General features: G+C 39.4%; 2 protein-coding genes across 2 annotated transcripts in view; both read left to right on the top strand.

Annotated features, from left to right (window-relative positions):
• Window positions 1–5,684: 5,684 nt before the first annotated feature.
• On the top strand, window positions 5,685–14,773 carry LOC133976447 (hemicentin-1-like). The gene is made up of 11 exons (XM_062414664.1): window positions 5,685–5,780; window positions 6,331–6,380; window positions 6,844–6,928; window positions 7,658–7,984; window positions 8,212–8,538; window positions 8,765–9,091; window positions 9,390–9,719; window positions 10,459–10,728; window positions 11,403–11,690; window positions 13,658–13,750; window positions 14,350–14,773. Exons 3-11 carry the CDS (start codon window positions 6,859–6,861, stop codon window positions 14,409–14,411), a joined length of 2,094 nt encoding a protein of 697 aa, XP_062270648.1. The 5' UTR covers window positions 5,685–5,780; window positions 6,331–6,380; window positions 6,844–6,858; the 3' UTR covers window positions 14,412–14,773.
• A 1,031-nt stretch (window positions 14,774–15,804) lies between these two features.
• mcm2 (minichromosome maintenance complex component 2) overlaps window positions 15,805–24,563 on the top strand; it is a 13,651-nt gene continuing 4,892 nt past the window's right edge. The window contains exons 1-14 of the mRNA XM_062414652.1: window positions 15,805–15,810; window positions 17,429–17,622; window positions 17,715–17,887; window positions 17,980–18,107; window positions 18,193–18,331; window positions 18,446–18,543; window positions 19,316–19,437; window positions 20,091–20,298; window positions 20,412–20,546; window positions 21,151–21,342; window positions 22,516–22,609; window positions 22,732–22,810; window positions 22,952–23,123; window positions 23,775–23,903. Coding sequence (XP_062270636.1) covers window positions 15,805–15,810; window positions 17,429–17,622; window positions 17,715–17,887; window positions 17,980–18,107; window positions 18,193–18,331; window positions 18,446–18,543; window positions 19,316–19,437; window positions 20,091–20,298; window positions 20,412–20,546; window positions 21,151–21,342; window positions 22,516–22,609; window positions 22,732–22,810; window positions 22,952–23,123; window positions 23,775–23,903 — 1,869 coding nt within the window. The remainder of the gene's footprint in view (window positions 15,811–17,428; window positions 17,623–17,714; window positions 17,888–17,979; window positions 18,108–18,192; window positions 18,332–18,445; window positions 18,544–19,315; window positions 19,438–20,090; window positions 20,299–20,411; window positions 20,547–21,150; window positions 21,343–22,515; window positions 22,610–22,731; window positions 22,811–22,951; window positions 23,124–23,774; window positions 23,904–24,563) is intronic.

Genomic DNA, 24,563 nt, shown 5'->3' with positions numbered 1-24,563 from the left:
TTTGTGGCCATAACAAAACATACTGCAAAAAAACAACTATTCTTTGGTATTAAATGCAATATTTTACCTAAATGTATGTGAAATTGGTGGAGCAAGGATCCAAATGTTTTTATTGGTTTCCCTGCATCATGAAGCATTCAATCATCCTGAATCTTAATCCCATTCAATCATGAATGCACCAAAGAAATTGTCATATGGATACATTTGCATATTTGTTATATTGTTCACTGTCACGAAAATGTAATAGTCTTTATACAGGGGAAACACTCCACCCAGGTAACTGTTTGATATGTCTACTCCGTGTGTCGTGTTTGAGTATTTTGTTGACTCCATGAGGGTAACTTCAGTCGGATAATAACGAGAGTGACGCTCAACAGAGTGCTGGAATGCACCCTTACCTTTCAAGGTAACTTTGGAATAAACAAAGTAAAACCCCGTCTTTTGAACTACAAGCCCCCCATCTATATACACCATGTTACAGGTGTCACTCGCTCCTACCAGCCGATTGGAATCCTGATTATCTGTGAGGAAAAAAGACAAAAGACAATAACAGTAATTAAAATCAGCTCAGGTAAATAAATGGGCCGGTGTCACAAACAACGAATCAACCAAAAATCATGCAGATTCTTAATTTGACACATTTTTATTTGTAGATCTAAACTCCTTCAGTAATATTCAAATACAGATGGTTATCTTACCGATATGTGCGAATGGTTTTTTGCAGGACGGTCCATCTTCTCCTGTAACAGCCTGCAATGGAAGATAAAAACAGGTAACTGCTTCTGCGTCTGGATGCACACATGTAGTTAGACTAATTGTTATAGTAACATTTCTGCACATTTGTCATTAAAGAATAAGTTCAAGTTTTTAAAGCATGTTCACTTCATACCGACCTAAATGTCCAAATGTGCAAAATCAAAAGACAAAACTGATACTCACAGGCATGAGACGGTAGAGGCGGTTGATAAAATAGGCCTCTATAGTTAGGCAAAGCAGTGCCAAGCTCACCAGGATGAAGATCGGGGTTTGTGCTTCGCTGAAACGCTTTCGCACTTTATTTGACTTTTGTGGCTCTGGAGAGACGATGATATGGCTGTCTGCCACATCCACAGAGTGAAACTGGACATCAGCCTCTGCCATTCCTGCTGCACAAATATCCTCAAGACGCTGGGCAAAATACGTGTCGTGAAAGGGTCAGAGTGACAAACTGAGAGCGAGGCAAAGAGGCTTTCTTGGTTTGAATGAGAGAAAAGACCAGAAGACTCTTCTCTTTTGTAAGCTGCAAAAAAATGATGATCATGCAAATTTACTGACTCATGTCAACACATTTCAACATTTCCTCTCTTTGATTAATCTCGAAATCTCTCAGTTTCACACATACACACCCTGAGGTCAATGTAGATGTCAATAAAGTATTACAGTAAAAGTTCATAAGTATAATTTAAAGTATTACAGTAAAAGTACATAAGTATTATGGAATGAAACAGGAAAAAAAGTATTGAAAACGCTAACTGAAATTTATTTAATACTTATAGGAGATTCCTTCGTTTGTAATGACAGCTTCAAGATACTGTGATGTGATGCTACCAGTATTTCATAGGCTCGTCTAAATGTTTCTTTAAATGATCTTCAACATGCCTTTTCCTCAGTAATGGAGTCTTGCAGGGTGAACGTGCATAGAGGCCATGGCAGTGGAGTGCATTGCTTATTGTTTTCTCTGTATCAGTTGCACCTCCTGCCTCCAAGTCTTTCTGGAGCTCTTTCTGAATGCTCCTTGGCTCTTGAGCTACTCTTCTGACTAACCCTCTGACTCCCTGGTCAGAGATCTTCCGAGGAGCTCTTGTGCGTGGCCGGTTTAGGGTGGAGTGATGTTCCTTCACACTTCCAGATAACGGCACTAACAGTCGTTACCGGAAGATTCAGAAATGTTTAAATAGATCTGTAACCAGTTCCACTGAAATGTTGCGCAACGATCAGGTTGCGAAGGTCTTGCGAAACTCTTTGCTTTTACTCATCATGAGATGTTTCACCTGGATAACAAAAACACCTTCTTATAGCTCATCAGTATGTACTAACCCAGCTGATATTAACTTCCACAGATAGAGGTAGAATTACTTTCTAATTACTTACAGATTTTGCTTTTTCTTAGTGTTAAATACTTCATTCCACTTTATTACACATAACTTTATTTATGGGTTTTAATGTTTTGATTTCTTTATATGTTTTGATTTCTTGAGTTAATACCAAAGTCTGGTGAAAATTTCATGCAAGTATCCTCATTGGAAATATATTTAATGAAAAAAATGTTGACGCGTTCAATAATTATTCCTCCCACTGTATATATGTGTGTGTGTGTGTGAGTGTGTGTGTGAGTGTGTGTGTGTGTGTGTGTGTAAAACTGAGCTTGAACTATGCTGAGCTCGCTTTAAGGAACCGGATCTGCTGGAAAATGAGCCAGACTAACAAAATAATCCTGTTTTATTTGGTAATCCTGCTTTATGGTGTGTATGTGTGTATTGAAAAATAAATGTGAGTTTTACAGGTCTGCATTCATAGCATTATGTCTAAATCTCTCTCTATCACACACACACATCCACATCCACTTTCACTCGTGCATCCACTCAAAAACACATGCACGTGCACGGCACGCACAGGTCGTCAAACTCAATAGAATATAAAATATAACACTTCTGCTGCACATTAACTGAATAAGTTACAGTCGGTTATTGAGCTTTGAATGTGTGTGCGTGCGTGCGTGCGTGCGTGTGTGTGTTGCGCCCTTAAAATAAGCTAAATAGCGAGGGAAGGGGGATGAAAACACAAGGCACTGCTCTCGTCTTCACTGGTGTGTATTAAATAAGGGAGAGAAGCGTGACTGCCCCCTACTGGAGATTTAAGGTATTACTAAATCAATGAACCTCGAATCTGTCAACAATTTGTCCCTTATTTATATTATCTACAACACATCGCTACGTTTATAATGTTTTCTGTATGATAATTACCTTGAAATAGGCAAAATAGCGAGGGAAGAGGGATGAAAACACAATACACTGCTCTTGTATTCAGTGGTGTGTGTATTATGTGAGGGAGAGACGCGTGACTGCCCCCTGCTGGAGGCTTAAGGCATTACTAACAAATCAACCTGGAATCTGTCAACAATCTGTCACTTATTTATATTACCTGAAATAATAACTGTATGTACAATGTTCTTCTAATACCTGGAAAACTTAAACTAAAACTCAATAAAAACTTAACTAAATGTAGTAAATTCCTCCCCAAAAAAAACTAAATTAAAACTACTTAATCACATGTTAAACTAACTAAAACTAAACTGAAATTAAAAAAACAAATAGAAATACTATATAAAAATAAAAACTGAGGAACATTTAAAAACTATAATAACCCTGGTGTCTGTGTGGTGTATGTGTGTGTGTGTGTGTGTGTGTGTGTGTGTGTGTGTGTGTGTGTGTGTGTATGTGTGTGTGTGTGTGTGTGTAAGAGAGAGAGAAAGAAAGAGAGCAAGCCCTAATTTATACACATATGTGACATCATCAGCTAGAGCACAAACATTTCCTCCATTTTTTGCATACAATGGTTATTCTCTCACACAACCACCTTTCTCTTCTCGCCGGATATCCAGCCTGCTCCAGTCAGGCTACCTTCCTGTTTCCTAGCACCTCACCCAAAATGACTTTGCACGAACCATCCTGTTTTTTAACACTCTACCTAAAATTACCTTACAATACCTATACAACACCTCACCATTGAATTATTACAGGTCTGTAACATACCACTTTTAAGTAAAATCTTTTTTCAACAGCTGAAATTAAGCTAACCTAATTAAAGGACAGGTTATTAAACATCTGAACAGAAAATAACCTGTGATTTTCTCCATTGGTTCCATTTCAGGGCCTCTTATGTTCAACATCCACTTTCATCCATTTTCTCACAAACCCAGACAATGGAAAACAGCAAGCATACCATGTTAATCCAGACAACACACAAATTTAGCACATACACACTCGGGGACAATGGTTCAATACAAGCAATGCGGAAGGAAACTCATAGTTTTTAAATAACAAAAACATCAAGCATATTTAATGCAGTGGTCAAAAAGAGCAGATTAAAACCCTTTGTAGGTCTGCTCAACCGTTTGGTAGACGTCACTTTGTGTCATGATATTTGGTCAAAAACTAAATCTATTTAACCCATTTAACTTTTTGGGCAATTTTTCCAAATGTATGAGGTATGTAATGCACAGACAGACCATCAGATTGTGTAATGGATACTATAGATACAGGTTGTTCTATGGTTGCTATAGATACAGGTTGTTCTATGGTTGCTATAGACACAGGCTGTGCTAGTGTATAAACGAAGAATAACACAAATCACTGCTGACTTAAGAGATGCTGCTGGAGACATTTTTGAAGTTGAGTTTCATTTTTTTCATCTTGTACACGAACAGAATGTTCAGAATGTTTTTTAAACACATGAACAAATGTTTTTTGAACAAATGAGGTGTGAATGAGGTCTGCAGAGGTCTGTAAAACATCACATTTACGGGTTCAATGAGTTTTCTTTTCTTTTTGTTCTGTTTTTAATACTGCATACACATTTCCTGTATTTTCTGGTTGTTTTCTAATTAAGAGACTGAGATATAATTACATATGGTCATTATAGCATTGCTAAAACAACTAATCTAATGGTGGCCTAAGACTTTTGCATAGTAGCCTACTGTACAACCCCAAAACAAGAGCCTTAGGTTGTAAACAACACCTTACTAGGGTCCCACACCTAAGACTCTGAGCTTCTACCTTATTTGGATATTGGCCAAGATAGAAGAAGAGCAATGGGCCTCCTAAAGGTAACAAAACACTTTGTGATGACACACAATGATGACATGAAAGCAGTGATCTTACATCCACCATCTTAGATTAAAATGATCAAACTAATCATTGATTCTGCTTCACTGTAACACTCTCACTTCTGTCACACGAACTCAGCATTCACAGGTTTTCTGCAGTTAGCAAAGTAATGTGACTTTTCTTCATATCTGTAGCAAAAACCCTGCACTTGTGTCTTTTCTTAGACTTCCTATCAGCTATATTCTCTCTCTTCTCTCTTTCTTTCCCTCGAGTTCGAGGCTGGGCTTTTCCTGGCATTTTCCATTTTTTAGGGAGTCTCTGCATTTCTCTCCAACAGCTCTTCACCTGCTTTATTTTCTCCCCTAACTGTTAACTTTCTCAACCAGGCTGATGTTTTCATCACATGATGTGACTGATGGGAATTCAGAGTCAGTGCTTGCTGCAGATTTTTACTGAGATGTGGCACAGACATTTACTCTTTCTGTTCTCCTTAAACTGACAATCATATTCAAATAAAGTAACTTTAAACAATAAGTCTGAGTATCCTATCATGTCGTTTGTGGAGTCTGACAGCAGCTACATCCTCAGCCAAACTGTTTCAATAGATTTGTGTCAGCTTGTCTGAGGTCTTATCATAGATCTACTCAGTATTTCAATGTCCAGAATAATTTAGTTGCTGCCATGCTGTAGTACCAGGAGGGTATTAATAATGATAGATGGCATCATAACTGCAGCGGATGTGGGTGGGAGGGGGGCTGCAGGGTGTTGTCTCCATCCTGTCAGGAAAAAATAAACACCAGACTATTCCTGAGAAACTGCTCTCCCCTCAAACAAGTTTGCCCAAGTTATCCGATAGTGTAACATTGAATGGTGGAATTTGTGCAAGTGCTACTTCAAACTTCGTTTTCAAAAAAGGTAAGTGGTTGCACATGGGAGGTGTCTTCCTGAAGAAATAAATATCGAAAGGTGAGACTTTTCACAACCAGGCAAACCAAGATGATGCTTGTAAAGTATAATAAATTATTCTTTCATGAAGCCATTAATTAATGCTCATAACCTTTAAAAACAGTGTTGTAAAAGTGAAGAAGAATTAACGATTGGTTTGATCATTTTAATCTATGATTGTGGATGTAGTCTCTGCTTTTGCCTCATCACTGTGTGTCTCAGGTGGCCCGTTGCTCTTCCTCTTTCTTGGCCTATATCCAAATAAGGTAGAAGCTCAGAGTCTTGGGTCTTAGAAACTATAATAGTTAGAGATGAGCTGATGTCATTCTATATGTATGCTGTCTCCTTATTGTACAATAATAACTGTTTAATCTTCAACCTAGCAGTGTTTTGTGTATTATTTCATATTTGTGGTAAATGTTTTCAGACAATTTCCGCAACAGTGTCTATCAAAAAGTGGTACTCTGTTATTTTGAAGAAATCAGCCTGAAAAGCATTTGTTTCTGTTGCTGAATTGAAGGTCAGGAGGAGCAGCCTACAGATGTTTGTGCAATAACAGCGGAGAAGCAGGTCAGTGGTTCTTTTGCTTATATCTTACTAGCAGGCTATTATTCACAGGTAATTTCTAAAACAGTGGCAAAAGAACTTATGGCCCCAAAATGAGTCATTTTACTGCCATATCATTTTCGTTTTGAGTTCAAATTGAGTACATTTGTGGAAATTGAGCTGTTCTGCTGAAGGAAACACAATGAAAAGGTTTTTTGTCACATGTGTCATGATGAGTACATATTTCTGCAGTTGGATTTGTGGTCCTGTAGTTTTATGTTTTGCACAAAATAAAATTAGTGTTAGTGTAGAAGAGGTTACAAGCTCATATTTATTGGGATGTAAGTGAGCCTTGGGCTGTACCGGATGTGCTGCTGTTGTTGAAACTGAGGAACCGAAAGTGGGTTTTTATGATGAAGCAGTGAGGCTGTGAGGAGCGGCTAAAGCTTCGTTATATAGAGATGTCAAAGTGATGTTTCATCTCCAGGTGACGCAGACAGCTATGGAGCTTCTTCCTCTCGTGTGTGTCTCTCTCCTGACTTGGTCTGGAACAACGTTTGCTGCTGAAAACGGTGAGAAAACCAATCACTTCCACTGATAATCACACTGAATGACATTTATTCATTGTATTTGATTTAAAATGTGTAAATTCATGCAGGAGTCTGAAAGCACGCAGAATAAAAATGACTGGATAGTTTAAATGACGTCATCACCTGCATACAGTCTTATAATAGACCTACTCAGAGTTTAGATGTTTATCATCATTTAGGATGTCATACAGTTTGACAGTAGATGTTTCTGTGATGATCTTGAAGATGCAAAGATGAGGCAAATTAGGAGTTCTTTCCTAATGCACTTTTAATACGGGCCTGGATCATCAAGCAGCATTCATGGTACAATTGTGATGATGATACTCAGCTACTGGGAGTGAACAGCATATATAGTAGTGCTGGCATGTCAGTTATTTCCCAAGAAGTAACCTAAACAGATTATGATCTAGGCATCTGATGCCCTGCCAAGTAGTTTTACCCAATGTGTTGGCATTTTCCAGTAATCTATAAGAGGGGTTAATACCTTTAGATGTGACATCATGATTTCAAATTTCTATTAAACAACTAATCAATTAATAACTGCAGCTCTATTCAAATCATTGTCAATAACATTCTGTTTCTTTTTCTTTTTGTATTTGCATGTAATCTTCTTTGTTAGCTTGTTAAGTAGTTTTTAAATAAACTTATAATAAATTTATAAACCTGATTATTCTGCATGTAAACATACTGATATGTGTTTTTGTCTTCCAGAGCCAAAAGTCATCAGAGTGGACAAAGGAAGAGACGTCATTTTACCCTGTTCACTCAACACAAAGAATAACATTACGTCAGAGAAGTTTGAGTGGAGGAAAGATGGTCGTCAGGTGGTCCTGTATGATGACGGCAATCATTCCAATAACAACAATACAGGTCAAGATCAGCAGTTCAAAGATCGAGTCTCACATTTTCCAGACAAACAGAAGTCAGGTGACGCCTCCATAATCATCAGAAATATGAAGGTGGCTGACAGTGGAGTCTACACCTGTGAATTTACTAATCTTCAGCCAAGACAAATATTCTATATTAAGCTTTTTGTTGGTGAGTACTTTCATAAAACCTTTTTTTACTGATGTGACTGGTTCAAGATGGACTCTAGTCAAATAGTCTTGAAACACATCTGGCAGGGCCTCGTCCCCACAGCGCTGCAACCATGTATGGAGTGATTCCCTCATCATCAAACATGCTGGATATTTGTGGACAGTGATATTTCTGCAGTATAGTAGATGAACTATGTAAACATACTGATATGTGTTTTTGTCTTCCAGAGCCAAAAGTCATCAGAGTGGACAAAGGAAGAGATGTCATTTTACCCTGTTCACTCAGCACAAAGGAGAACATTACGTCAGAGAAGTTTGAGTGGAGGAAAGACGATCGCCAGGTGTTCCTGTATGATGACGGCAATCATTCCAATATCGTCAATACAAGTCAAGATGTGCAGTTCAAAGATCGAGTCTCACATTTTCCAGATGAACTGATGTCAGGCGACGCCTCCATAATCATCAGAGATATGAAGGTGGCTGACAGTGGAGTCTACACCTGTGAATTTACTAATCTTCAGCCAAGACAAATATTCTACATTAAGCTTTTTGTTGGTGAGTACTTTCATAAAACATTTTTTTACTGATGTGACTGGTTCAAGATGGACTCAAGTCAAATAGTCAGAAACACATCTGGCAGGGCCTCGTCCCCACAGCGCTGCAACCATGTATGGAGTGATTCCCTCATCATCAAACATGCTGGATATTTGTGGACAGTGATATTTCTGCAGTATAGTAGATGAACTATGTAAACATACTGATATGTGTTTTTGTCTTCCAGAGCCAAAAGTCATCAGAGTGGACAAAGGAAGAGACGTCATTTTACCCTGTTCACTCAGCACAAAGGAGAACATTACGTCAGAGAAGTTTGAGTGGAGGAAAGACGATCGTCAGGTGTTCCTGTATGATGACGGCAATCATTCCAATATCGTCAATACAAGTCAAGATGTGCAGTTCAAAGATCGAGTCTCACATTTTCCAGATGAACTGATGTCAGGCGACGCCTCCATAATCATCAGAAATATGAAGGTGGCTGACAGTGGAGACTACACATGTGAATTTCCTCGTCTTCAGCCAAGACAAATATTCTACATGAAGCTTGTTGTTGGTGAGTACTTTCATAAAACACTTATTAAATGATGTGACTGGTTTAAGAGTCCCAGATGGAACTTTTTTTTTTTTTTTTTTTTTAAGAAAGAAAAAGAAAAAAAAGTGAAATATGAACAAGTATGATATGTGCAGGGCAGAGCAAAGGATTTGTTGAAGACAATGTGCCAGAAACAGGAAAAGTTTCTTGTTACAACATAAGTTGATATGTTGCTTTGACAACAAACTTCCATATGTCTGTCTTGACCTGATTATTCTGTATGTAAACATACTGATTAATACGTGTTTTTGTCTTCTAGAGACAAAGGTCCTCACAGTGGCAGAAGGAAGAGACGTCACTTTACCCTGTTCACTCAGCACAAAGGAGAACATTACTCGAGAGAAGTTTGAGTGGAAGAAAGATGGTCGTCAGGTGTTCCTGTATGATGACGGCGATCATTCCAATATCGTCAATACAGGTCAAGATCAGCAGTTCAAAGATCGAGTCTCACATTTTCCAGATGAACTGATGTCAGGCGACGCCTCCATAACCATCAGAAATATGAAGGTGGCTGACAGTGGAGAATACACCTGTAACTTTACAAATCTTCAATCAGAACAAATATTCTACATTAAGCTTGTTGTTTTTGGTGAGTACTTTCATGAAACTCATATTAACTGATGTGACTGTTTTAAGAGTCCGAGATGGACTCAAGTCAAATAGTTAGAATATTTTTATTTTGATGATGTCACAGATCTCTTCATCTGCATGTATGTGCTGTAAATTTGACTCCACAGGTCTGAATATCATTTTTATCATTTTGATCCAATATACTGGATTATTCACACAGATGTGACCAGTTAACATTAAATGGTATGAATATCATATATTTAATACTTAATCTGTAATTCTAAAATTGGAACAAGACTTTATAAACTTTCTAGAATAATATTATTAAAATTTGCACTAATCTAAAGATGTAGGTGTATAAATGTTTCTATGTACAGTGACATGTAATTGATCCCATACATGTACTTATTGAAGAATGATCCTAGTCAGTTCAATACAGTGAGGTTTCAGATTAGGGATGGGTCATTAAAACTGAATAACCAAATAATCATTCACAGGGACAAACGCCAACCTTTGGGCTGTGGATGTTTTTTTTTTCACCCAAAAACTTTAATGAAGAGTTGAGCTGTGTAGTCTAGAATGAGGCGTTCATTAACAGTTAAGGCTGATGTGCTTTTCTATTTCACTGTTTTTCCTCCTCTGAAATATGATCATATACAAGCAGAGACAGACTGAACAAAAACATCCCAGTATTACAGTTCATGTCTAATCCTGTAATTGTTTGTTACAAGGCTTATTGTTTTATACTTTGTTCACAGGTGCAGCTCCAAAGCCATATGTCAGGATACTTGATCTAACAAAAGATGGGATGCTGCTGCAGTGTGAAGTTCAAGGAGCTTTTCCAAAACCTGAATTACACTGGAAGGACAGTGATGGAAACATCCTTCCTGCTGAAGAAATACAGGAGACAGGAAGAGGAGGACGCTACCTCCAAACTACTGTGACCAAGACCGACAACTATCGCTGTGTTGCTACACAGAAGGAAATCAACCATCAGACTCATTATGAGACATTTGTGTATATCCCTGGTGAGATTCTTCCTAATTATATTTTAATATTGAAATAATTTTAATAATTAACATGATTTTAGCTCAAATTTATACAATATTTTCTGTCAAAACAAAACTTGATTATTTTTTTTTTACTCGATGCCTCCATTTGTTCACACAGACCTTCAGTCAAAATCTTGAAGTGGTGAAGTCCAAGCTGAGATAGTGACGATATTATTCTGGTTATTTTTAAAGACTGAAGCTGCTGCAGAGCCTCAGAAGACATTATACAAAAGTTTAACAGGCTGAGTAGTTCTCCTCATGACCTGTAAACTGATCTTCATCTGTAAAATCAGTTGAGTGTCTCTTAACACACAAATGAAGAATATTGTATGAAAATGTAGGTTCACCTTTTGTCTCATTAGGGCTTGATATGGTTCATGTAAAATATTTGATCAAAATGTATTCTTAATTTTCTCAAGTCTTAATGGATTTTAGGTTTTAGCAGGATATCTGATTTTAAAATATGAACAAGCCTGTAGTTTTTAGTGAAATAAAATAATGCTGTCCTTCCTCTGTTTCTCTGTTTTTCCTCCTCTGAAATATGATCATATACAAGCAGAGACAGGCTGAACAAAACATCCCAGTATTACAGTTCATGTATAATCCTCTAATTGTTCTTTACAACTTATTGTTTCATACTTTGTTCACAGATGCATCTCCAAAGCCGTCTGTCAGGATACTTGATCTAACAAAGGATGGGATGCTACTGCAGTGTGAAGTTCGAGGAGCTTTTCCAAAACCAAAACCTAAATTACTCTGGCAGGACAGAGCTGGAAACATCCTTCCTGCTGAAGAACCACTGGAGTCAGAAACAGGAGAACTCTACTACAACATCATCCTCCAAACTACTGTGACCAAGACCGACAAATATCGCTGTGTTGCTACACAGAAGGAAACCAACCGTCAGACTTATGCTGATACATTTGTGTATATCCCTGGTGAGATTATTCTTAATTATATTTTAATATTGAAATAATTTTATTCGTTAACATGTTTTAAGTTATCAATACATTTCAGTGTGTTACTTTAAGTTTAAATTGTATTTTAAAGAAGTTGCAGCAATAATAACATTAAAGTAAATGACTCAGGAATGTTTGTTATGTAGCATCATCTGATATTTCACTCTCACTCTAAATTGTATTAATGCACATTATTCTTAAATAAATCATTCCTCCATGAATGCATCTAGAAAGATTAAAACCAAATCAACACCTGATGTATTACAATTAAAAGTTCTTAAAAGTTTTGTCACTGTTGGGTTTGAGAAAGTTGAGTGAGAACCACAATTTAATGGTGTGTGGCAGAGTGGTAGTAGGCTTATTGGAAAGACAGAGATTCGATTGAATATGACATTTCCTGAGAATGTGACCAAGAGGCAAAAGATAAATAATGAACAGGAGGGGGCCATGGACAGAGCCCTGGGGAACACCACTAGAGACTGGGGAGGAGCCGGATCTCAGGTTCTTGAGTTGAACATACTGTGTGCGACCAGAGAGATATGATCTGAACCAAGCCAGAGGGATGTCAGTGATTCCAATGGAGGCTAGCCTGTCCTGGAGGATGTCATGAGAAACGGTGTCAAAGGCTGCGCTCAGGTCGAGGAGAACCAGAATGGAGAGCAGTCCAGAGTCAGATGCCATCAGGAGGTCATTGGTGATTTTCACTAGGGCTGTCTCAGTGCTGTGGAGGGGACGGAAACCAGACTGTTGTCGGACAGATGGGTGTTTACCTGAGCTGCAACAGTTCTTTCTAGTATTTTGGAGAGAAATGGCAGGTTTGAGATAGGTCCAGGTGGGGAGTACCGGTCCTCTGAGTGGAGGCCAACGCGGAAGTAACTTAAAACTGCATTCTATCAAAAGGCCACCAGGAGGCGACCGTTTTGGTCTATATACAAGTCAATGGAGAATTCACCAACTTCTCACTTGATTTCTAACCTCAGTAAACGTTTTCAAAATGTGTTTATGGTCTCAATCGCTAGTTTAAAGCCTTCTTCAATGCAGTATGATGTTCATTTGGGACATTTTGGCCTCCCTGATTTTATATGTGACGATAAAGCAGGGTATGCATTAGGGCGTGGCTACGTCGTGATTGACTGGTTGATTGGTTCACAGGTTCAGGAGGGCGCCTCTTGCCCCTCCTGATGCCCATATAAATAGAATCCGTGTTTTTATTTTTCCCAGCATGCACCTGAAATGTTCAAGATGGCACTGCTCAGATTCAAAACTATTGGCCTCCGAGCAGCAGTCCACAAACCAATGGGTGACGTCACGGATGTTACGTCCATTTCTTATATACAGTCTATGGATAGGACGAAAGTTTCTCAAAGCATTCAGATCTGCACCTGATATTTTTTTCACTTACTTCACATTGCAGGTGTCAAGTAGATCTGCTCATGTTACAGTTGTGTTGGTACAGACTCTCCTATTTGTGTTTCCATGTTGAGCTGCAGTGAAGGAGAGGAACAAAAAGAGTGAATTTTGTACTAAAAATGTGAATTTTGGAAGAAATCCATTTGATTTATTTACTCAGATTTGATCACAGAAGGAAGATTATGGATTTAGTCCTCCATCACTTCCATGGTTAGTGCATTATGAAGGGATCTTTTAATGGTCAGTATGAACAGGAGGAATGATTACAGCAAGAAAAACTACTTTAATGTTATAATAAATATCCTGTCATGACTATTTTTACATCAAAACTGAAGGTCTTTCCGTTTATTGTGTCTGCTGAGATTCCTCATATTGGACTTTTAATCTGCAAAAAATATGATTATTTGTTTTCACAGGTTTAAGCAGCAGGCGCACCTTTAATAGTTCTCCTAGTGTCGACAATGACCAGTGTACAGTACATGACAGACAGTTACATTATAAGTCTTAACACATTTCTATTTTGTTCTGTGTTTCAGGGAAGAATATTGCTCTTATTTTGGCTGTTACTGTTCTTGCTGTTGTTCTGGCTCTGCTGTGTGCATGTATACTCTACAAAAAATATCAGAAAGGTAAGTTTAAAAAAAAGATTCTTACATTGTAACATTCAATCACATTCATGCAGGTGTACAATGAGGACATTATAACCTGACACTATTACACTGTGACACTTGTATTAATGTTAACACTCAGCTGGATTAACTGCAGCTCACTCCACCACCAACACCTCCTCCTCATGTTTTCATATTATTGTTGATGTTGAACTAAAATGTGTGTTTATTAAGGATTATCTCTTCTTTTAGAGCTCAAACAGCGAAATCTTTTCTGCTAAATCTGTAAATGTTCAGCCATTATTGTTAAATCCTTTGAAGTCTATTCATCTATTCATTACAAACAGTGAATTTTACAGCATGTTTTCGCTCCTGGACTCACAAACATTTAAAATGTTGGTTCTTTATGTGCTCTAGTGAAACTTAAAAGTATAGATAAAAGTATGCAGGCCTATAAGGCAACAGGCAGATATCAAGGAGAAGGTGAAGCTGTGTGTCTGCCTCCTCTTCATAGTTAAAACAGCGCAGTGGACAGGATTGCATCAAATCTATTAAGCTTCAGAGTGTTTGGTGTTCTTCACATCCTTTCCTTACCAACATTATACGTTTTTCTTCATCAGGAAGGAGCGAAGAGGATGAAGTGGTGTACATGTACACCACAAATGGGGAGGCTACCAGCTGAGAGGCGGTCAAGGATTTAACATTATCTGCAGCAAGACACTCCTTCATGAATCAGAGTTTGGAGCTGCATAAACTGCAGTCACATTTTTGCTGTTTAAATTCGTTTTTTACTTGCCAACATAGTTGTATTTTTTGTGCAATCTGTAATTAATCGCTATTACTTAATTTAAAAATTGAGCTTGACATGAATTTTTAAGTGGTAAATAATGAACAGACCAAATTAGTTTTCAGATGTAAAAAACTAAGCAGCATCTTTTTACTCACATTACACATTACTTCATCCCATATTATTTGTCATATTACAGTTATTGAACCATGATTCTGCTGTTTGCTGTGTGATTTTTAAATAAAACATTTCTGTTACAATAATTGGTGATTTTGTGTGTGAATTAAAAACCAGAGAAAACGCGAGAGATAAAGTTTACATTTAAACATGTATTAATAACATAAGTATTAATAAAAGATGATTCCAACACCACAGGGGAAATGACGGAAGTACATAAGTCGTATGAGCTTGATTTAGTTAAAGTATTACAGTAAAAGTAAAGTACAGTAAAAATTCAAATTTAACTCCTGGTAAGGGTACAGCACCATACAATAATTTAGCCATAAAATATTGTAGTTTTACAGTAATTTTGTGGGATTGGGGTTAACGTGAAAATTACAATACGTTGCTGTGATATTACTGTGAATTGTTGTGCATTTACAGAATAATTACAGCATCATAATGTAATTTTAAAATACTGTATTTTCACAGTAATATGGTGTCTGAGTTGCTGTAGAAACACAATACATTACTGGGATTTTCATGTTAATTACTGTATAAATAATTACAGTTCATCACTGTGAATTTACTGCAATTATTAGCCAATTTATTGTGAAATTAACATAATAATTTTACAGTGCAACTTGAGTTAATGTACTTAAGTCAATGTTTACTATGTGTTGGAAGTGATAGAAACAACACAATGAATCATCAGATCTTCTGTAGGCTGCATTTATTTTTAGAAATATGAACTCAGATGTGGTTTATACTGAAAATGAAAGAAAGTGAAAGTAAGCGAAGGAAGAATACCACGACCCAAAAGCCACCAGTATCCTTTCAGTAAGACTAGTCTTTAAGAGGAGGCAAGGAAGCGGATTTTGAACTCGGCACAAATACTCCCGGGAAAAAATGATTACGTGTTAAACCAAACCCACAGTATCTTAAATCCCCGCCTCTTCAAAAAAGCTCCCAGACCAATAAGAGAACGCTACGTCATCGGCTCATTCGAATATTCATTACATTTCGCGGGCTTTCGGCACCACGTGGTCGTTTCGCGCGAAAAACTGACTCCCGGCCGGAAGAAGAAGCAGTTTCTGGACTAGAGGCAGAGACAGACAGACGTGCAACAATGGCGGTGAGTTAAAACTGTTATAAATCAGATTATTACGGATTAAAACATCTGATTATCAGGTTTAATGAGTCTACTGAAGGAGCGAGGAGTTAAATATGGCAGATTTGTGTTTGTTGTTCGAGTTTAATTCAGTAAATTTAAAGTTTTGCTGGATCACAACAATGAAGTGAGAGTTTTTTCTAATCTGAACAAACTATAAAACATAACGCTTATAAAGTTAAACATGTACATAATTAGAAATGTGTGTTATATATGTTCCGTAACGTAGTGACAGCATGAATAATAATAATAATGTGATGCATCTGCTTTGTTTGTTGCTCTGTAAGTTAATGCAGACTTCGCCATGTGGCTGCAAGTTATTGTTAGATTAGGTGTCAGATTGAATGCACCACAGATTCAGCTTTTAAGCAGATCAAATAAACAAATACAGCTGAAAAACGACAAGAAACGTCACATAATAGAAGATAAAATACGCATAAAATGTTTTAAACTCAAACTTGTACCATTATCTTTGTTTCCAGCTATATTTGAATGTACATCTACACATGATTTAACCCTTAAAAGTGTGACTTACTCTAATTCATTATTTTGAGCCTCAATATGTCATTAATTTACCTCCTGGAGCTGCATTTCTTCTCCACATAACCTCCAGTAATAATAGATCATAGTTAGTTTTATTCAGTCATCTATCACCATGATTAACCTGCATTTAAAGAGATACAGAAACCTTTTTATTAAGATTGTTTGACTTGTGTTAATTCATCTTATCGATACTTATTGTGATCAGATAGTCTTGTATTGGATTGCATTATATTGTAATGTGGTTATGATGCCGTACATGCACATATTTTACTAATTTATCTCCTTGATCTTTCTCCACATAACCTCCAGTAATGATAGATCATATTTAGTTTTACTACGTGATCTATCATCATGATTAACCTGCATTTAAAGAGACACAGATGTGCAACACTATCAGTATGTTGTATTACCTTTTTAATTGAGATTTATTGGCTGGTGTTAATTCAGCTTATCGATAATTATTGAGACCAGACTGTCTTGTATTGGATGATACTGAGCTGCAATGACAAGGGGATCAATTGATTAGACAAGGCAGATGTATTTGTATATTATTGCTTTACATAAAACATAAAATGACAGAATATAAAAGCAACACATGCCAAATAAAACCCCATTTAAACATGATTTAAAGTCTTAAATTGGAGCAGAAAGCTAATTATTTTGAAAAAAAATTTTGAGCTGAAGGATCAATCTGAATTTGATTTGAGATGGTAAATAAACACTTGTACTATTTAAATAATTTGGATTTCAGAAGATACTGAAAAATAAACTTACTGCTAATTAAAATTAAATTCCCTTTTTTATAGACGTTGAATTGCGTCATAGCAGCTGCTGCCGAGTGACAAAAACACTAAAACTGGCAACTAAAGAAAACAATGTATTAAATAATCATGAATAATGCAAGGTGAATTAAAATAAACATTAAAAACAGCAACAGAACTTAAAACACAAGCTGCTCTTTAACTTTTTCAACATGTATTAAAGATATCATCGTGTTCTGATATCAGACTAAATCAGCGATCCTCTTTTATGTCGACAGGATTCCTCCGAGTCGTTCCACATGGCCACCAGCCCCAGCCGAGGCCCCCGCAGAGGAGACCTGACCTCCAGCCCCGGCAGAGACCTGCCCCCCTTCGAGGATGAGTCCGAGGGGCTTCTGGGCGACGGACCCCTTCCTGGAGAGGAAGAGGAGGACGCAGAGGGAGAGGAGCTGATCGGGGACGCGATGGAGAGGTGGGAGGACGAGGATGAGATGGATAAATAAAAAGGAGGAGTTTGTCTGAGTGGAAGAAAAATAACTATTCTTCTCTCTTCTCTCTGTTTAGGGATTACCGTGCCATCCCGGCTCTGGATCAGTACGAGGCCGAGGGTTTGGACCTGGATGACGAGGATCTGTCGGAGATGTCGCCTGGAGCTCGAGCCCGCGCTGAAGAAGCCATGAGCATCAGGGACAGAGCGCACGGTGTCACCGGTCGGCTGAGGAGAGGACTGCTCTACGGTGAGAGGAGAGAAAGAGAGAGGAGAGGTTAGAGAAGATGGCACGACTCTTATCGTCAAGTTACTGATCATTATTTTTTTACCGTTACGCAGCCGATGACGAGGATGACGGGCAACCTTCAGCACGGCGGAGGCGGAGAGCCGAGTGGGCGGCAGATGGAGGAGAAGACGGAGATGAAGAGGAAATGATAGAGAGCATCGAAAACCTGGAGGACATGAAGGTTTGTGTCTTCAGGGTCAGATTCAGGTCGGTTCGGGTCTCCAGCTCATTATTAAATATCTGACGTGTATCTCCTCCGTCCGCAGGGTCACACTGTGAGGGAGTGGGTTTCCATGGCGGCGCCGCGGCTCGAGATCTACCACCGATTTAAGAACTTCCTGCGGACACACGTGGACGAAAACGGCCACAACGTCTTCAAGGAGAAAATCAGCGACATGTGCAAAGGTTAGCGTCGCTTTCTCGTCTTATGAGCAGATGTGTGAATGATGATGAAGCTTTGTTTTTGTTGTTTTTAACTGATTCCTGTTTTTTATTTTTTTTAATTTAAACCAACTCCAGAGAATAAGGAGAGTCTGGTTGTGAACTATGAAGATCTGGCAGCCAGAGAACACGTGTTGGCTTACTTTCTACCTGAAGCTCCAACTGAGATGTTGAAGGTGAGAAAACTTCAGCTTAGAAACGTATCATTTCCTGCTTCATAGTTAATAATATAACCAGTAACATTCACACACATCCAATACTTCACAAACATGCTAAAAATGGGTGTGAGATTTGTTTTATTGTGTCCAAAACTGTAATAATAACGTTTATTTATAGAGCAGCTTTCATTCAGGTTAATGTTAATAATACAGAACAGATGACGACATAAAGAAAAGGAATATTGAGACTAATTCATGCAAGGGAAAGTAAGAGATAAAAATGTAAATAAAGTAAAATAAATAAAAGAAAATACATAGAAATAATAGAGAATAAGAGAAAGTTTAAGTTAGGTAGTAATTAAGTTAAAAACTAGGTAAAATAGATAATACAGTGAAAAAAAGTATAAAAATAGTTGATTTTTTTCTTTTTAAATGTCCTTTTTTAAGACCCATTGTCTCTCTCCTGCAGAAATACGTATGTTATTGAGCTTTAAACTTAACTTAAACACAACTGAGGTTTATTTATTTTAGTTTCCATGTTGTGAAGAGAAGCTGGTTTGAATCCAGTCACAGGATGAAGAGATAGATGAAGGGAAATACACAGATCAGTCACCTGATGTTTAAGAAGAAATCTGAACTCTGACGTCTAGTTTTAGCTCCTGAGACATTTTTCTTACTAATGAGTGTGAGACTGTTGCAGCGTCCCATCTTTGGCTTCTTATCACTGAATTAAACATCAGCTCCATCCAAAGCAAACCCGTCTCATGACTATTTGGGGTTTCTTTGGCAGGTTTTCGACGAAGCCGCTAAAGAAGTGGTGCTCGCCATGTACCCGAAATACGACCGCATCGCACACGAGATCCACGTCCGCATCTGCAACCTGCCGCTAGTCGAGGAGATCCGCTCACTCAGGTAAAAAACAAACAACCAAACACGTCAAATTGACCCCGTCTGTTTTGACTGTTCCTTCTTTCCTCCCTCCCTCCTTCTCTCTTTCTTTCCTTCCTGTCTCTTTCCTCCCTTCCTTCCTTATGACCTTCCTCCCTCCCTCCTCTCTTTCTTTCCTTCCTCTCTCTTTCTTCCCTTCCTCCATCCCCTTTCTTCCTTCCTTCTTTCTGTCCTCCCTCCCTCACTCCTTCTTTCCTTCCTCCCTTCCTTCTTTCCTCTTTCCTTCCTCCCTTCCTCTTTTCCTTTCTCCCTCCCTCCTTCCTTTCCTCCGTCCTTTTTTTCCTTCCTCCCTTCCTTCTTTCTTTTCCCTCCTTCCTTCCTCCCTCCTTCTTCCCTCCTTCTTTCCTTCCTTTCCTTCCTCCATTCCTTCTTTCCTCCCTCCCTCCCTCCTATCTTTCTTTCCTCCCCCCACCTTCCTCCTTTCCTTCTTTCCCCTGTCCTTCTTTCCTTTCCCTCCTTCCTTCTTTCCTTCCCTCCTTCCCTCCTCCTTTCCTTCCTCCCTCCCTTCCTTCCTTCTTCCTCCCTCCCTTCCTTGACTCGAGGACAACAGGAGGGTTAAAAGCAGCGTTCATGTGATAAAAGTCAAATAAGTTCTTCTTCTCCTTTTTTAATGTTAGGCAGCTGCATCTGAACCAGCTGATCCGTACCAGCGGTGTGGTGAGCAGCTGCACGGGCGTCCTCCCTCAGCTCGCTATGGTCAAGTACAACTGTAACAAGTGTAACTTCGTGCTGGGACCGTTCTTCCAGTCCCAGAACCAGGAAGTGAAGCCGGGCTCCTGTCCCGAGTGTCAGTCCCTCGGACCCTTCGAGATCAACATGGAGGAGGTGAGAGGCGGACGGACGCGGAGAACATCGACTCAATGTCTCCTATAATGTGTAGGAAAAAGATCTCTCCCTTTCTTAATTAACCAATTAACCGATCGTCTCCCTGGTTACAGACCGTGTACCAGAACTACCAGAGGATCACCATCCAGGAAAGTCCCGGTAAAGTCGCAGCCGGTCGCCTCCCTCGCTCCAAAGACGCCATCCTGCTCGCCGACCTGGTGGATCACTGCAAGCCTGGAGACGAGATCGTGAGTAGATGTTTGTTTTTATTGTCTTAAAAACAGGAAATCTGGCAGGACATGTTGCATCTCTGCTACTAATTGGAAGGAAGGGAATAAGGAAAGGAGGGAGGAAGAAGGAAGGAAAGGAGGGAGGAAGAAGGAAAGGAGGGCGGAAGGAAAGGAGGGAGGAAGAAGGAAGGAGAGGAGGAAAGGAGGGTGGGAGGAAGAAAGAAGGGAGGGAGGAAGGAAGGGAGGAAAGAAGAAGGGAGGGAGGGTGGGACGAATGAAGAAGGAAGGAAAGGAGGTATGGAAGGATGAAGGAAGGTAGGAGGTAGGGAGGGAGGGTGGGAGGGAGGAAAGGAGGGAGGAAGGGAGGGAGGGAAGAAGGAAGACGGAAGGGAGGGAGGAAGGAAGGAAAGGAGGTATGAAGGAAGGATGGAGGAAAGAAGGAAGGTAGGGAGGAAAGAAAAAGAGGAGGGAGGGAGGAAGAAAGGGAGATGGAGGAAGGAAAGCAGGGAGGAAAGAGAGAAGGAGGGAGGAAGGAAAGAAGGAACAGTCAGAACAGACGGGTGAATTTGACCCGGGAGGACGACACGAAGTTTAAAGTAGTTTTATTTATTTTCCCTCTCAGGAGTTGACGGGAATCTACCACAACAACTACGACGGCTCTCTGAACATGGCTAACGGCTTCCCGGTGTTCGCCACCGTCATCCTCGCCAACCACATCACCCGGCGGGACGAAGGCGTCGCCGTGGCCGAGCTCACCGACGAAGACGTCAAAGCCATCGTCGCCCTGTCCAAAGACGAACGCATCGGAGAGAGGGTGAGGGGGGACGAGTTAATGTTTATACTGAAAATACAGAAACACTGACACCGAATGATTTAACGTGAAGGAACGAGTTCAGTGAGGAACACGAATATGCAAATTAACCTTTAAACCGACACGTGGAACCAGTCAAAAATATAAAAAATGACATAAATCAGTTAAATTTGTTGACAGCAGAAAAAATATTACCATCATAATTTAGGGAAATCACTCGACCTTATAAATCCGAACCACTGCTGACGACTTCATGTTGAAATTTAAATATAATATAATTCATTTTAAATATTTAGCTTTGAAAACCATCTACATGAAATTCTCACTTTTTTTTTTTTTTTTTTTTTTTTTTTTTTAAATTAGTAGGGTTAATTGAAGTTGTGCATTAATTCAGATTTGAAGATTCAAATGTTAAATTTCCCCCTAAAAAACTTTAGCAGGCTGCTTAAAATCCTAAAATTTAAATTTAGGTCATAAAATAGTTGAATTTAGACATAAATGTAAATGTTTTTACTTAATTTTCACAGTTTTCATCTTGAATTTGGAGTCTGAATTTAAATAATAAGATATGAAAAGTTTATTAAAGTTAATGAATACTAGACACTTGAATTTTATATTTATATTTATATTTTTGAACTTACACCGCTTGCATGAAGTGTATTTAGCAGTCGCTCAGTTTCACAATTGACTTATTTTCCTTTAGATTGATTCATTAATTTTCATATTTATGGATCAGACACACAGAAAAAAAACTCAGAGACGATTTATCTCCAACATGGCCGTAAGATGTTAGAAAACAAAGACGACAGTGGTTTAATTTCACATTTGACTCATTTCTTATAACATTTAAATAATTATGACTTTGATTTACTTCTTTAAATGTGCAGAAAAAAGGTGATTTTAGTAATTATAGCAAAGTTGCAGCTTGTGAACAAATCAAAATATCTAGAAAAATATCCAAATGATGTTTTATTTTATATTTATGAGCAACACAGAGATGAATTAGTGATATTTAATCTCATTTTTTAACAGCTGTGATTGATTTAAACCATTTTCCCCCCAACTAACATAACAGGATTTTTGAATAATTGATGCATTTCTTGTCAAAATTGCTGTTAGATGTTAAAACTTGTGCAGATGTTGAACTCTAACCTCTTTGTGTTGTCTTGTGTTTAGATTTTTGCCAGCATGGCTCCGTCCATCTACGGTCACGAGGACATAAAGAGAGCTCTGGCTCTGGCTCTGTTTGGAGGAGAGCCCAAAAATCCAGGTAAAGAAGACGTTTAATGTCTTAATTAAGTCTAATTGAAGAGTCATCAGTCCTCATAGCTGCAGCACAGTGATAGTAATGTGTGTTTTCTGTCTCTTTTCTCTCTCTTTTTTTTTTTAAAGGCGGTAAACACAAAGTGCGTGGAGACATCAACGTGCTGCTGTGTGGAGACCCGGGAACCGCCAAGTCTCAGTTCCTCAAGTGAGCAGCAAAACACTGAAAACATGAAAACACATAAAAATGAAGCTAGAAACACTCAGTCTGTTTTTACATGCATTTTACAATTGTGCAAATATAAACCAATAAGAAGATTGATTAAATGTTTTTTTTCCTCCTCTGCAGGTACATAGAGAAGGTGTCGACCCGCGCCGTGTTCACCACCGGTCAGGGAGCCTCGGCCGTCGGTCTGACCGCCTACGTGCAGAGACACCCGGTCACCAGGGAGTGGACGCTGGAGGCCGGAGCGCTGGTGCTGGCCGACCGCGGAGTCTGTCTCATCGACGAGTTCGACAAGGTGAGACGATGACGATGACATCATCATCATCATCATCATCATCATCATCATCATCATCATCATCATCATCATCATCATCACTCCTCCTCCTCCTGTTTGATGTTTGATCGGGAGCTTTTTTAACGCTCCTGTTGTCCTCGAGTCAAGGAGGAAGGATAGAAGGAAGGGAGGGAGGGAGGGAGGGAAGGAAGGAAGGAGAGGAGGGGAAGAAGGAGAGGAGGGAGGGAGGAGGAAGGAGGAAGGAAGGAAAGGAGGAAGGAGGAAGGAGGGAGGAAGGAGGAAGGAGGAAGGAGGGAGGAAGGACGGAAGAAGGAAGGGAGGGGGAGGTGGAGGGAGAAGGGAGAAAGAGGGAGGGAGGAAGGAAGGAATGGTGAGGGAGGGAGGAAGGAAGAGAATAGGAGAAAGGAAGGAGAGGAGGAGTGGGAGGAAGGAAGGAAGGAGATGAGGGAGGAGGACAGAAAGGAGGAGGAGAAGGACTGAAGGAGGAGTGGAGTGAGGGAGGTTGGAAAGGAGGAAGGTAGGGGGGAAGAAGGTTAGAGGGGAGGAAGAAAGAGAGAGGAAGGAGAGAGGAGGAAGGACAGGAAGGGAAGGAAGAAGAAGGAACAGTCAAAACAGACGGTTATTAAACTCCTCCCTCTGTCTCTCCTCTAGATGAACGACGCCGACAGGACGAGCATCCACGAGGCGATGGAGCAGCAGAGCATCTCCATCTCTAAAGCCGGCATCGTCACCTCGCTGCAGGCCAGATGCACCGTCATCGCGGGCGGTCTAACCCCATCGGTGCGTACAACGCAGCGGCACGAACTAACACCGAAAAACACTTAAAATAAATCATCACTACATTGATTAACATTATTAAAGATAATCGGTCTTATTTGACCTTATCAGCTGCTTTTCATTTGCTGTTAAAAAAGGATTGGAATTAGACTTTAGCTCAGATGGTGCGTTCAGGTGCAGTAGGAAAACTGACAGCAGCTGGTTTTAAAGGAGTTTCTGACCTGTAGTGATGCTTTAACCCTCCTGTCGTCTTCCCGGGTAAATTGACCCCGTCTTTTTTGACTGTTTCTTCTTTCCTTCCTCCCTCTTTCTTTAATTTTTCCTTCGTTCTTCCATTCTTCTTTCCCTCCACTTCCTTCCTTCCTTCCTTCCTCCTTTCTTTGCTCCATCCTCCTTCATACTTCTTTCCTTCCTTCCTTGCTCCTTTCCTTCCTCCCTTCCTTCTCTCCTTCCTTCCTTCCTTTCTCCTTTCTTTGCTCCATCCTCCTTCCTTCCTTCCTTCCTTCCTTCCTTCCTTCCTTCCTTCCTTCCTTCTCTCCTTCCTTCCTCTTTCCTTCCTTCCTCCTTTCCTTCCTTGATCCTTTCCTTCCTCCCTCCCTCCCTCCTTACTCCTTTCCTTCCTTCCTTACTCCCTCCCTCCTTCCTCCCTCCCTCCCTTATTTC

Source organism: Scomber scombrus, chromosome 3, assembly GCF_963691925.1.
Source record: "Scomber scombrus chromosome 3, fScoSco1.1, whole genome shotgun sequence".
Classification (NCBI taxonomy): domain Eukaryota; kingdom Metazoa; phylum Chordata; class Actinopteri; order Scombriformes; family Scombridae; genus Scomber; species Scomber scombrus.
This window is presented reverse-complemented; position numbering and strand designations above follow the sequence as displayed.

Coding starts and splice junctions, on each gene's coding strand:
- LOC133976447 (XM_062414664.1), top strand. CDS start 6,859: ATGGAGCTTCTTCCTCTCGTGTGTGTCTCTCTCCTGACTTGGTCTGGA. Junction 7,985..8,211: donor CTATATTAAGCTTTTTGTTG/GTGAGTACTTTC, acceptor TTTGTCTTCCAG/AGCCAAAAGTCATCAGAGTG. Junction 9,092..9,389: donor CTACATGAAGCTTGTTGTTG/GTGAGTACTTTC, acceptor TTTGTCTTCTAG/AGACAAAGGTCCTCACAGTG.